General features: G+C 39.6%; 1 protein-coding gene across 4 annotated transcripts in view; it reads right to left on the bottom strand.

Moving 5' to 3' along the window:
- larp1b (La ribonucleoprotein 1B) overlaps positions 1-13,414 on the bottom strand; it is a 34,002-nt gene that overhangs the window by 20,326 nt on the left and 262 nt on the right. For 2 of the 4 annotated variants that reach the window (XM_079691998.1, XM_079691999.1), the window contains exons 2-9: positions 12,776-13,130; positions 10,295-10,356; positions 8,777-8,833; positions 8,139-8,382; positions 5,587-5,739; positions 4,271-4,402; positions 3,350-3,518; positions 644-788 (exon numbers count right to left, since the gene is read on the bottom strand). In XM_079691998.1, the coding sequence (XP_079548124.1) occupies positions 644-788; positions 3,350-3,518; positions 4,271-4,402; positions 5,587-5,739; positions 8,139-8,382; positions 8,777-8,833; positions 10,295-10,356; positions 12,776-13,130 (1,317 nt within the window). The remainder of the gene's footprint in view (positions 1-643; positions 789-3,349; positions 3,519-4,270; positions 4,403-5,586; positions 5,740-8,138; positions 8,383-8,776; positions 8,834-10,294; positions 10,357-12,775; positions 13,131-13,414) is intronic. The other 2 variants (XM_079692000.1, XM_079692001.1) reach the window with 2 other exon arrangements.

Here is a 13,414-nt window from a genome sequence, read left to right as displayed (position 1 = left end):
TAACAATAATACTTAAATGTCATATTAACTCTTTTTTTGTTGACTTAATTAATTAACTTTTCTTGATTTACACTAGCTCCATTTCTAAGATCAACAAGGGCAAATATTTAAGACACAAAACAGGCAAGCAAGGAAAGCGATTTAACATAATCGCAATTTTTCATGCTTATTTTCTCCACAAATATTATTCTTTACCTAATTATGGTTTTAAACGTCAATTCAAAAGCAAATACAAAAAAAAAGACAGTTATCGTGAGATCTTTGTGTACTGAATACATTTACTCTGGAGCCAAACAGCGACTCCTCTGTGACTAGACTCAGGGACAGTTTCATCGCACAGGCCATAAGACTGTTAACCACCTGAACTTTTGAAAGAACATACATAACATTCATCTTTCATATATATCAATAACTGTATATAGACTATTCTGCACAGTTTCTATCATATTCTATTTTATTTCCCCTTACTATCTTTTATGTTTTATTGTGTTGCACTGTGCCTGTGACCTAAGATTTTCATTGTCATAACTAAACTGTAGCTATGCACACATTACAATAAAAGCCTTGAAACTAAATTGCACTTATCCTCAGAGTTAGAACTGAAATATTTCACTCCGGAGGGAGAAATAAAATGCTCCTTTACCTCCAGGATGAGGCTGACGTCGGTGGTGAGGGCCTGCACTCGGTGGAAGCTGGCGATGAGGGGGATGGGGAGGAAGCCCTGCACGTCCATCTTTCTCCGAAGGAAGAAGTCTCGCTCCAGGTTGTGGAGGCTGAAGTAGTATTCACTGCAAGAGGAGAAAGAGATGCATTCATTTATAAGATTGTGATATCATTAAAGTGTGAGCATAGTATTTACTTAATTAAACAAGCTCTTAATGAATGTAGAGCAGCACTAAGATAAACATACTTGTAGCTGCTAACTGCAAAACAAGCGAAAGATAGACTCTACTATGAGAGTCTTTGAAGCTCTACGTCGTTATTATTTACATAGTGTTTGTTATATCACATGTGTCTATGTATATAGTGACTGCTTTGCATTTTTTTGTATTAAAGTCATTTGTTCTTGATGACTTACTCAAATAAAGCTTAAATAACTTAAAGTGCACCTATCATGCTATTTTTAGGCAATAGCATAGGTCTCAGATATATACTAATATATAAAAAACATGTCTATGAAGTGTTTTGCTCAAAATACCAAACAGATCACCCATTCTAGCCATGCCTCATATCCCTCTATTTCACTTCCTGTTTCAAAAGTGCTGATTTGGGGTATAAAGCTTTAAAGAAAAAAAAAAGTGTAAAGAAAAAAAAGGGGGGGGGCTGAGCTCATGCGGGACCCGGCAGCTACCGTCTAAACTAAATACTGCCGTGATGAAACGCCATATCATGGATTATCAAGGATTATTGCTGAAACAGTATGGAGCTCAAAGGCTTTCTCTCTTGCCGGTTATACCACAAGGTGAGTTCCTTTTTATTTCCTGCTTCTTCACACACATGCTCTCCAGTACAGATTAGCTCTGAGTGTTAGCGATGCTAATGTAAACACCGACCATATTACATACAAAACAGTCGGGCATTGTTTTCTGATAGCAACGTTTCTGATAGGGCCGTGGGTCCACATTTCCGATATTACATCATATCGGACGCAAATCTGGATCAGCTCTGTTGTAGCCCCATTTTTAGAGATTTGGGTACTGAGGAAAAGAGAGGGTTTTATTTTCTGATGCTGCGTGAGTTCCTTGACACAACGGGGACACATATTTATGTATAAAAGACATCAAAAAGTGCATTTTGCATGATAGGTCCCCTTTAAATTAGGAAGATATATCAAACATTTTCTGGTTTTTATCTTCTTATTTTTGAGGATGGCTGCTTTTCTAATATACTTATATATGTACATTAAACAAATCTATATTTTATGTTAACAAAAAGTAGTTTAAGTTCTGCAAGTGTTCATGTAGGCCACAATAAATGTATACTCTTCTGGCAGGCAAACCAAGACTGTAGTTGGAAGAGCTCTCCGGCTACTCCAGTTACCCCACTTAAAGTCACCACACACACACACACACTCCCACACACACTGTCTGTACGTGGCCTGAAGGCGGTGGTTGTTTGGTGGAGTAGTGCTGGCTGAGTGAGCAGCCTGAATAACGCTGAGGGAGACGAGAGAGGAGTAGACAAGAATATCCTCCCCCCCCCCTCCCCCTCACTGTATTTTCTTCTTCTTTTTTTACACTTCTCCGCTCAGCCCTGCACATTATTCATCCGCTTTCCCTTTCGAAGCACTCAGACTATATTTAGGAGTCTACCTCACCACTCTGCTGCTGAAATGAGGCCAGCCTGTTAGTCAGAGCAGAGGGCACGGCGCCCCCTGCAGGACAAACGGAGGAACTTCACGCCCTATAGAGGGTGTGTTTACTTATCAGTCACTCTGTCACTCTCACCTGCTGCTACACCCACAATCTCACATCTGCTGGTTAAAACTTAACTTTGAACACTTTCCACTTTTCCTTTTCTGACCTTTTCTGCCATGTTTTCCCCACAGCCGCAAAAATACCACGTGAACTACTAAGTGACGCATTTCAGCTGTTCACTATTTTATTTACAACTGAAATGAGTGCCGCCACAGGCATTTTATTAGTATATAAACCATTAACATGCCAATTATTTTCTCCATTACTAGTTTGCTTAATAATGAATGAAAAACATTCAGGGTGAAGTAAATCAGTAATGACAGAGGAGACTGTGAAGTCCACCATAGACGGACCACTTTTGGACAAAATGTACTCTCCATTAAAAAAGGCAGCTCATTGTGGAAAGCCTCCCAACTGAGATACGGGATTGTCCCACTCTCAATAGTTTTAACCTGTTAAGCCCCAAGCCTGTTTTTCAGGTAACGTGAGTTCTGTGCTAAGTGTGTTAGCATTTGTTCGCTCAGGGCTAATTCAGAGCCTTTGTTATTACCCTTATGTTTCGTTTTGCAAAAAAATTGTTACTATTGTCTGATAGCTGAGTTTCTTCCCGTTAGATGGGTATGACACATTAATAGGTTTTGAAATGTTAAGAAGCGCTCAGACGCTGTTTCTTGCAGATGTTGCGATTTTCCCCCCGCCCGCGGGGGAATGAGGCTTAACAGGTTACCCTCTTTCCCTCCAGCTGCAGCAATAATTCATTATATAAATGTCTCATTACAACAAATGGTTGTTTAATTGGTCTAATATAAACCTTGGACGTTTTATAAGTTGTGGGCAAGGAAAACTATTATTTATATTAGGGTATGAATGTTGCCCCTCGTGGAAGTTGTATGTATGTAGGTTGTTTTTTACTGTATTCGTCATCTACTCACATTTGGCGTTTGATGTAATCTTTAAGAAGCTTTTGGTCCACCGGGTACATCTGGACCTTGTTGCCGTCGTCGTAGTAGTAAACCATGCTGGAGCCGAACTCTGAGGAGACCTGGACCGAGCCGTCGGACGACAGCGTGTCCCGGGCACTCTGAGAGTATTCATAACGGCCTGAGAGAGCAGGAGAAACAGAAGACATATGAGAAACTATAACTGAAATGTTGTTTCCTGGTAAAGAATGTGAAGGAAAACTATTGGCAAAGACACTAGCATATATTTTTGGGAGCGTTTAGTTTTATGGCAAAAGGATAAAAGTATGTTTTGGAAATTAAACCAACTGTTTTTAAAAAAGTAAAGCAAAACTTGCATTAAAAAGGTCCCCTATTATACATACATTACAGGTCTCAGATATATACAAAAATGTTTCTGAAGTGTTTGGCTCCAAACAGATCATTGCAGCATTACCCATAATCCCCTCTGTTTCAGCCCTGTTTCCAAAGTGCTGATTCTCTGTCTGTTACTTTAGATGAAAATAAGGAGCCCCTCCCCACACCCCTCTGAGAGAGATTTGGTTAGAAAAAACTCAATGGTGCTCTAGGAGGAGATTCAGGTGATAAGGTGTGGGGGGGGGTTACCTTGGTTGCTGATTGGCTAATGGTTACTCAAGCCAAAAAATTGTTATGACATCATAAAGTGGCCAAAATCTGATGAGCTCATTTTCAGACAGGTTTTTATATAAATGGATCAGGACAAAAAGAGAGAGAATGTTTTTTCCTGAAACTTTCAGAATTTCTTTCCACAGAGGGGACACATGTTGATGTAGAAGAGACATGAAAAAGTGGATTTTGCATAATAGGCGACCTTTAAGATTTTTCTCTTATGTTTTCTGTGTGAATGGATTTATCTGGTATAAAAAGTCGTACCTCTTCCACTTCCACGTCCTCTCCCGCGCCCACGACCTTTCCCTCGTCCTCGTACTCCTCCACGGACGCTGCCGCTGTCGCTCCGCACGCTGGAAGCATCGTCCGCAAAGTCCCGCGGCTCTCTTCTCCAACCTGAAGAATCATAAAATAAAAGCTTAGTGTCAAATCTCACAAATGCTTTCATGGAGTGGTTCGAAATAATCCATGAAAAAAAATCATGTTTTATTATACGTTCAATAATTTTTTGGGTTTAAATTCCTAGAGTTCCAGTTGAGCTTTAAAACAAAAAGGGGCAATACATTTATGCAAATATAATGCAAGATATAATCCTTACATTTGAAAAAGAGTAAATTGTTGTTGGTTCTTATCCGCTGGATTGACTGCAGTTACAGTACTGGTGATCACAGGGGGAATTATCTAATGTCTTATTCAGGTTTTACTTGGCATCTAAGCTTGTATTTCTTATGTGGATTTGTATTTTATATAAAGAGGACATTTAATTTAGTTTTTAATACCAAACAATAGTAAAATAAGAGTTTATTTAGAAGTTCTGTGACCATCAGAAATGTTCCTTTGCACCGACTCAATTAGCTATGTGACCCGTTTATCTTCTCTTTTCCTGCCATAATAGTGACAAACTCATATGTGTAATGTAGGCTGAGGTCAAACTGGCTTTGAAACTTGTCTCTGCAACAAAAATTAAACAAAATAGTAAAAAAATTAATTGAACTTACTTTATTCAGTGATTTTATTTTATTAAGTTTTAAAAATGTATGCTTTGCTTTTTTCATTTTTATTTACAAATTACTTTATTGTAACATTTTATTAAGTATTTTGATTAAATAGTAAAAAAAATTATATATAAAATGTTTGATTATTATATTAAATCAACATTTTATTTGAAACTGTTTGACTGCCATTAGTTTTATTCTAGATTTTAATTATCAATTGTAATTTCTCACGGGCATTGGTCGAAAATTGCGAGTTGTTTTTGTCTGTCTTATTTTCGGCTCGTCGGTCACCTGTGAAGCTCATTGAACTGTAATAATGTGCTAAACAAACATTTCATTGCTCAATTGGTCAATTCATAGATAGAAAAACATATTAAAGATTTACATTTGGTTAGAAGAACATTCAATTTGCACACAGCTTAATAATTATTCCATACTTTCACCCTGCTTAGCATTAGTATCGACTAAAAGCGTGCAGACAAACAGATAGTGGGGGAGAGAAGGTGAGCAAACACAAAGTGGAGCAAACAGAGAGAGAGAGAGAAGGCGGGGACAGAAAACTGCCGAGCTTGCATTGCCACTTACTCCTGTTGCTATCATGCGCCTTGTTATTATGGAGTGTGTGATTGGGCGATGTGGGGTCGGCGGAGTCGGTCTCCGTGTCGCCGCCGGACGTCTTCTCGCCGTCGTCCCGGGACGCGTCCTCCAGCGGCAGAGACACCCACTTACGTTTGTTACCTGGCGATGATTGCACACCGGAAACAGAGAGCGTGAAGAGCTTTGTTTCCAAATAAACAACGCTGGAAACCCAGTTTGGAACAAATTAAAAGTGTCTCTAAAATAAAATAACACTTTCTATCTGTAGCAGCCTCTAAACATTCACCTTGACATACAACTCGAAACCCTATGAACGACTTTTAGAAGGAAATGTTTTCTGTATTCAGCCTCTTAAAATATGGAAACGCCTTCTTTTCTCTGTTTAATATCTTATTAAAGTGAATATATTTAGGTATTAAACTTACAAAACAACAATTAAAGACATAAACTTGGACTTTGTGAAACTAGGATGAAAATGTCCACTATTTGTTCCAAAAAATGATGCTGTAAACCCAGTTTGGAACAAATGAAATCATCAATCTGTGTCTCTACAATAAAGATACGCTGGTTACTAAACTTCAGCGTAAGTTCCTGACTGTAGCATTACATTACATTTAGCTCACGCTTTTATCCAAGCGACTTACAATGACCAGTTACAGGGACATTCTCCCTGGAGTAACTAAGGGCTAAGTGCCTTACTCAAGGGCACACTAGTGGTGGTCAGTGTTTCAGCCAGACCAGGGCTGAGAGGGCGTCCACCCGAGAGAGAGGGGGGGGGGGGGGGGGGGGGGGGGGGGCTTGAATTTTGACTTGAGCAGTCCCTTATAGATACTGTCTTTTTACGTTAGTGAGCCGGATCATTTGGCTCGGCTCTCTTAAAGCGTTTCGGCTCCCACACGGCTCTTCGTGTTACCACAGTTTACCACGGAGCCTCAGTTTCGCCCCTGCGAGTCTCTGGTGCTCGCAGCTCACGCGCGTGCTCCACTAGCACTGCTCATCGCGTCCAAATCGCGCACGTTCCGTGTTGTCCTGTGGCAGGCAACGCCGATGTCGGGGAAACGATCCTCAATACTCCGAAAATAATCCCACCAGATTCCTTTGCCCCTCCAACAGAGGGGTGTCCTTGTCCTTTTCGTTATTTCAAGCGATAAAAACTCTCGATTTTCTCTCAAATTATTAATATTTTTGGACGCCCTCGGCTCGCGTTCAGGGCGTCCCGAGCTGAATAAGGGCGTCAAATGACGGCAAGACACCCCCCTGGCGGAAACGCTGGTGGTGGTGTTCCAGGCGGGATTTGAACTCACAACCTTCCGATCTTCAGCCCACCTCACTATCCATTAGACCACCACTAACAGCTTCCTTTCACCTCGACATTGAACCCAAAAGCCTTTAAGTGACTGAAAAAGTCCTTATTTACAATTTTCAGCCTCTCTGTGGTTAGCTTAGCATAGTGACTGGAAACAGAGGGAAACAGGTAGCTTGGTGCTCTGTCCAAAGTTAACAAAAACTGCCAACAAGAAAACTCTAAAAATATCTGTACAAAAGAAATCCAAGGAGTAAATTAAATGACAACTAACTAATCACAACCAAAAATGTATACGCTTTGTCTTTAGTATTAAACAAGATATTTAATTTGGAAATGTTTTGGGTGGATTTGCTCAAATTGAGGTTAAGTGGTTTGACACACAAACGCAGTTTTAAGAATTTAAAATCCTGTGGGAATCTACTGTGGGTGAACTCTTCACTTCCTGTGTGGTTAGAGATACTGTGGAGCTCATAAATGGTGTGTCGTTTATTTGCCTCAATAAAGGTCGTTACCTGTTATTTTGTTTAAATGTCTTTTTAAAAAAGCTGGAAGCGAATCAGATGCGAAAGTGCAACACATGAGATAATCACCAGAAACCATGCACCAAGCAATTCGATCAAAACAGTTTCAACCTGCGCAGCGATCAGTGCAGGTCATCTCTGTCCAGGGAAAGCATTCATCTCCTAATAAAGTTGAATTTGACTCTAGAGCTGCAACATTAGTCTGTTAGTCATAAACTAGATCAACAAGGATATGAAAGACAACTATTTTGATAATTGATCAATTGTCCATGTATTTTTAAAGCAAAAACGGCAGGAAATTAATATTTTTGCATCTAAAATATGGAAATGTCGTTATTTTTCTTTTTAAATGAATATAAATATATATTTTTTTTACACTCTTAAATCAGGACATTGTAAGTCCTAAACCTAGACTTTGTAGAACTAGGGTGGAAACATGTTCACTTTTTATTAATATTTTAAAGATCAAACCGTTATTTAATACCTAAAACTATCTTTGGATGCAGCCCTTGTGAAATGTAAGGCAACATTTAAAACCTTAACACTTTAAGACTCTTTTATTCATCTAAAAGTTGAAATTCTGGAGATGAATGATTTCACCGGTCAGAGATGAAATGTGCGTATATCAAACTTTGGTTTGAAGCTACCAAAATCATCTTTATTCATAAAAAAAAGATGCTGTTGATCAAGGTCAGATAGAAAACTCTGCTCACCTTCCCCTCCTCTCTTCTTCAGGTTGCTGCTCTTGGCGTCCGGTCCCACTTTGGACTCTGCGTCTTTGGGCAGCTCAGCGAGCGCGTCGGGCTGAGCCTCCTGGTTCTCTTTACTCTCCCCACCGTCATGGCCGCTCTCCGACTTCGTCTCCTTCTCCCCCTTGCGTGTGGCGGGAGACTTCTTCCCGTTGTTGAGCACATTTTGTTGTTGCTGGAAGATCATATTTGGAGACATCATGTGGGGCTGGGCAATAAGTACTTATATCAATATCCTGATCTGAGACTTTGGATATTTTGATATCACATTTTCTTTATAAAAAAAAAAAAAGAATTCAGTGAATTGGTGTAGATTTCTGAAGACTCGACTGTTTTATTTATACAAGATACTTGAAAGGCTTTTTTTTGCTTTATGTGATATCAAGCACGTAACTTCCAAAATGTGGCCTTTTTAGAAACTTAAAAAAAAAAACCTGTTGTACCAAATCCTAAACAAAGACTTATGGTTGCAGTGCTCCATCTAGTGAGCAGAAATCAGATAAGCTGCAACCAGCGGAAAACAAGCACGAGTGGTTGCCTTTAATATATTTGATTAAACTAACGTCAGACACACACACACCAACAACACACACTCGCCTCACCTCTTTGGCCAGTTCACCAGGAGTGGGCCAGTTTGTGATGTCGCTGAAGTCACCCGACTGTTAAGGAAAAGAAAGAAAAAACACATTAACAACAATTAATTAATTTTGAACCCTGTCCCATTTATTGATTTTGATTGTTTTTTAACATTGTGTGTGTGCGTGAAGTAGAGCCATAATGTGTTTCTAGTAGAAACCAGCGTGGGGAAAAGGAGGTCAGTGCTCCGTCTGTCGGGAAACTGCAAACAACTACGATAAACAGGTCGAGTTTCCACCTCTGTGAATGTGGTACATTTGGACAGCCTGATATGGGATCAAGGTTAGAGTGACGAGGGTTACAGTGAAACTGCACCACAAGAAGGGCTGCGTTTTGGCAACAATCTGTCAATATGATACAAAATATACTGCAGTTGCATTTAAATTACAATAGAAACTAAACTAAAATACTTTGAAATCATGTTCTATTTTTACATTTCGTTCTGTGTATCTTGGTATATTATAGTGTATTTGAACTTGTTTCTTTAAATGTTATTGAACAAAAGTTACATACAATCAAAAAACAGCTGCGGGTAAAATTGACCCGTTGGCGGTTCTAGTGTTAAACAAACAGGTTGGTCCTAAAAGTATGTGAGTAAAGTGAAGCCTAAATAAAGCTGTCATCTTTGACATTTGGTCAACTTTGAAAATGTCAACAAGAAAGATGCATCAGTGCAAATTTGCAGAATTAGTGGGTCCTGTTGTAGCCAAATCAATTAATTGATATTGCAAAATATAAAAAAAAAAGGTAACTATAAGTATTTGATCTCTCAAATTAAAAAGAGACAAAGCTGATGTCCCTGTTTTAAATTCACCATTACCTGTGTTCATTTAAATCCTGACATAACACTAATACTTTTTTTCCTCAACTCATTCATTTAAATCCCCTGCAGTGGAAAAACTGGTTGTAAAAGCAACAAAACAGCCAACTTTATACCAGCTAGTGTTTCACATCCTTCATGTCAGCGGCTGGCAGAAAACAAAGAGATGCAACATGAAACCCTAGCACACAGGATTGTTTATTTGCATTGTGTATCCATCACTTAAAGGGATATTCCTTTTGTTTCACCGTCTATTTAAAACACAGAGATATTAGGAATACTTACTTTCAAAATAAACATGTGTATAGCAATTACTCACGCCTGTAAATATATTTTGATGTCGTTTTTCTATTCTTAAAATCAGTCAATATTTACTGTAATTAATTAATTGTTTACTTTTTCTTTGTTAACTGTAGAGGAAATGAGATGAATACAAACTTTTTTCAAGAATTCAAGGTCACACAGGGCGAGTGATTTATACACTGATGATAATTTTGGAGGTGAAATATCCTTTTAAACAACAACACAAAGTGGGAGTGTGTGTTTATTTTACAGTGTGGCTTTTGGGATTTGTAATCAAGATTCAGACATGTAATCTCCCCACATTGGGGACATTTGAGGGACATTTGAAAGACATTTGAAAGATGAAGCAGAGAGCGTTTACCTTGCTGGATTTTCTCGTTCTGGGCTTGCTGGGACGGACCACTTTCAGAGCGTTTTGTTGATCTGCAAAACCAATAAATATAAGTGACATACTTGACAACAAAAAGGGGTTTTAAATCCCCTTTTCTTCACAAACCAGTATTTAACAACCCCTAGCCTGGAAAGGTTGCACAACTGGGGTTACAAAGTCTTCTGCTGCTGTTCTTTCATGCTCTGTCTGCCGAGCAGCATTTTGGAATATCTGTCAGTGCAGAATGAAAAATAACCTCCCCTAACCCCAAGCCACTGAACTAGTTGAGGGTGTTTTGAGTGCAGCCAGCGGCGGTATGTGGCTGCGTCTCCACGGGCAGCTGCATGCTGGGAGTGGCCCTCTGCAGCCTGACAGTCACTATCGCTGAGCAGGAGGATGGTAGGATTGATAAGCGTTGCAGGCCAGAGGATTCACGTGAATGGGTGTGTGCTTGTTCTGAGGCTGCATGCAGGGGTCCGCCCTCTGTGCTGCACAGTAACACTTTTGTAAAACGATGCCTGTGCTCTCGTCAGAGTCAGATTTAGCTCCCATGGACTCCCCACAATCTGACATACATTCACAACCCAAACTCTGAGCGCCTGTCTGAGTGCAACAAGCTGCTGATTTTGACATTACATTTTAGTGTTTTTTTTTTCTAGTTTTGCTTTTCAGGAAGTTTTTGTATTTAGTTTTGGTAAAGGAAAAACAAAATGTCACACACGTGTTTAACTAATAAAATACTGTGCAAGAATGACCACGATTTTTACACCTTTTGTTTTGGGAGTCAACGTAAGGACTCTTTTACTAGCACACTCGCTAATTCATTTTATTGAGATATATTATTCTTAAAAAACTTGAACTAAGTTGACGTTGCTTTTTATGTTTTATTTTTAGTTAGTCACCAGATCATTTGGTTTCAGTTTTTAATTCTCGTACATTTTCACTGCTTACTTTCGTTATATAGTTTCGGTTTTAGTTTTTTCTCAATGGAAATCATTAGTTAGTTTCAGTTAACTACATTTTTCTGAGCTTATATTCTGGAAGAAAATTAATAAAAATTCTGATATCAAATATTCAATTATTAGAAGGCTAATCAAACATTTTAGTATTTAACTTTCATAATATTCAACTGGGCTTGTAAGAAAGTAAAACAACACAAAATTAAGATTAGCAGGGGGCCTAGGAGTGGAAAAAAGACACTACATACTACATTTCCCACAATGCAACAGTGCCTTCCATTACATCCTCCCTGGCTGAAAAACATCAAGTCGGTCCCCAAATTCCAGTTTGTAACAAATACGCTTTGTTAGAAATGTAATTGCTTGTGTTGAACTCAAGATAACCCTAATGACATAGTACATACACCTTTTATGACAAACTGTATGTGTAAACATTAAAGCAACCCTTTATGTTTGTTTTAATACATGAGTTAAAAGACTAATACTGTAATAGTGGAATCCATACATATCCAAAATGTAGTTTGATCATTTGCTTTTAGCAGTAACTATTTTTGACAATCCATTAGTTGAAAACCACAGCATTCATTGGATCAAGTTTAACAATGAAACTGAATGAACATATTATTGTAGAGTGATTATCTTTGTTGTTGTTTGTACTGGTGGTTGTATATATTGCTGATGAAAGTTTCAAGTATTTCACATTACTGTTGCAACAGTTGGTTGGCTAATCAATTAGTTCATAGAGAGAAAAATAATTGGCAACCAATTTTGACATTTTTAAAACCCTTCTCAGTAACAAATGTGGACACTTTTCAGGGCCATTTAATTTCCAATTTCCTTCAATTCATGAGTTAATGATTCATTACAGACATACCAAGTAGACTAATCCAAAGTAAAATCATTAGTCTTAACCCTCACCTACTTCTTTAACTCTCCACCTGCCCAACACCTTGCTCACATGCTTCCAGCAGTGACAGTGGAGCAGGAGGCTGGTGGGAGGAACTGCAGGCAGCCAGGCCATTGGACATGCAAAACGTGTCTTTACAGCAGCAGCAGCTAGCCATGGCTGTCTTAGCTTTCCCCCTTTATTACCCAGAGACAGCACACACATTAGGCTGCTTTTGGACTCATTGTATTCCTCCCCATGTGATGCAGTTAACCAACAATAGGGGATCAGTGTGAGAGCAATACATTGGGAGCTAAATTAAAAGAAGTGGTCGGCAATGAACACGTGGTGCTGCGGGGCAATCCGAGTACAGGGGGGAGGGGAGGGGATGGGGGAAATATGCTACCATAAACACCTCTTGACATTCAAGTTTACACACTTCATTCAACCCTTTAAAAAAAAAAAGCTTAAGTGAGGTATGATAAGGATTTCTGTGCAGGGGGGAGCTGTCAAAATGCTGCAACAACGTGCTCACACTACTGCCGTTAGTAGTAATCATATTGTCACAGTTAAATCACTTTGATCACATGTGTAGACCGGTGTAGACATTATAAAAAAGCATCTCACCTTTCTCCTGGGAGTTGTTGATGTTATTGCTCGGGACCCTGCCCGTCGTCCTCTTAGTCCACGGGTTGACTTTCGGCGGAGGAGCTTCCACAACTTTGCTCTTCACCGCCTCCACAGCCGAGTCAGCGGTGCTGCTTTGGTCATTTTCTTTGTCGTTTTCTTTGCATTTCTTGTGCGTGTCAGCCTCGGTGCTGCTGTGGTCGTCTAGCTGCTTCTCCGTCTGCTTTTCTCCATGCTGCTCCTCCTGAGCCTCTGCCTCGATCTTGTTTTGGTTCTTCTCCTCGGAGCTGGCCGCTGTCAAACCAGCCGATCCGACCAGACTGCACTCAACCTCTGTGGACATCCTGCTAGTCTCCTAACAGTACACAGTGTTAAATCCAGTGTGAAGATTTAGTCCTTGCTCTTTTATCCCAGAGAATCCCGTGAGAAGCGTAGGGGGAGACCACATCCACAACTTGGGGTAAATAACTCTTAGGGCTGGACCTCGTTAGCCAGCAAGCAGTAGCTTCTGAAGCTAACAGTTAGCCAGCTAGCCGAAAGTAGCTCCTAAAGCTAACAGTTAGCCAGCTAGCTAACCATGCACCAAATCAGCGAGATTAAATGTCTCTATTTCAGCTTTAAATCCACAGTTTTAACATC

The sequence above is a fragment of the Notothenia rossii genome (genome assembly GCF_949606895.1).
Source record: "Notothenia rossii genome assembly, chromosome: 7".
Lineage (NCBI taxonomy): Eukaryota > Metazoa > Chordata > Actinopteri > Perciformes > Nototheniidae > Notothenia > Notothenia rossii.
Note: the sequence above shows the minus strand (reverse complement) of the source record. Positions and strands in the feature narration are given on the sequence as shown.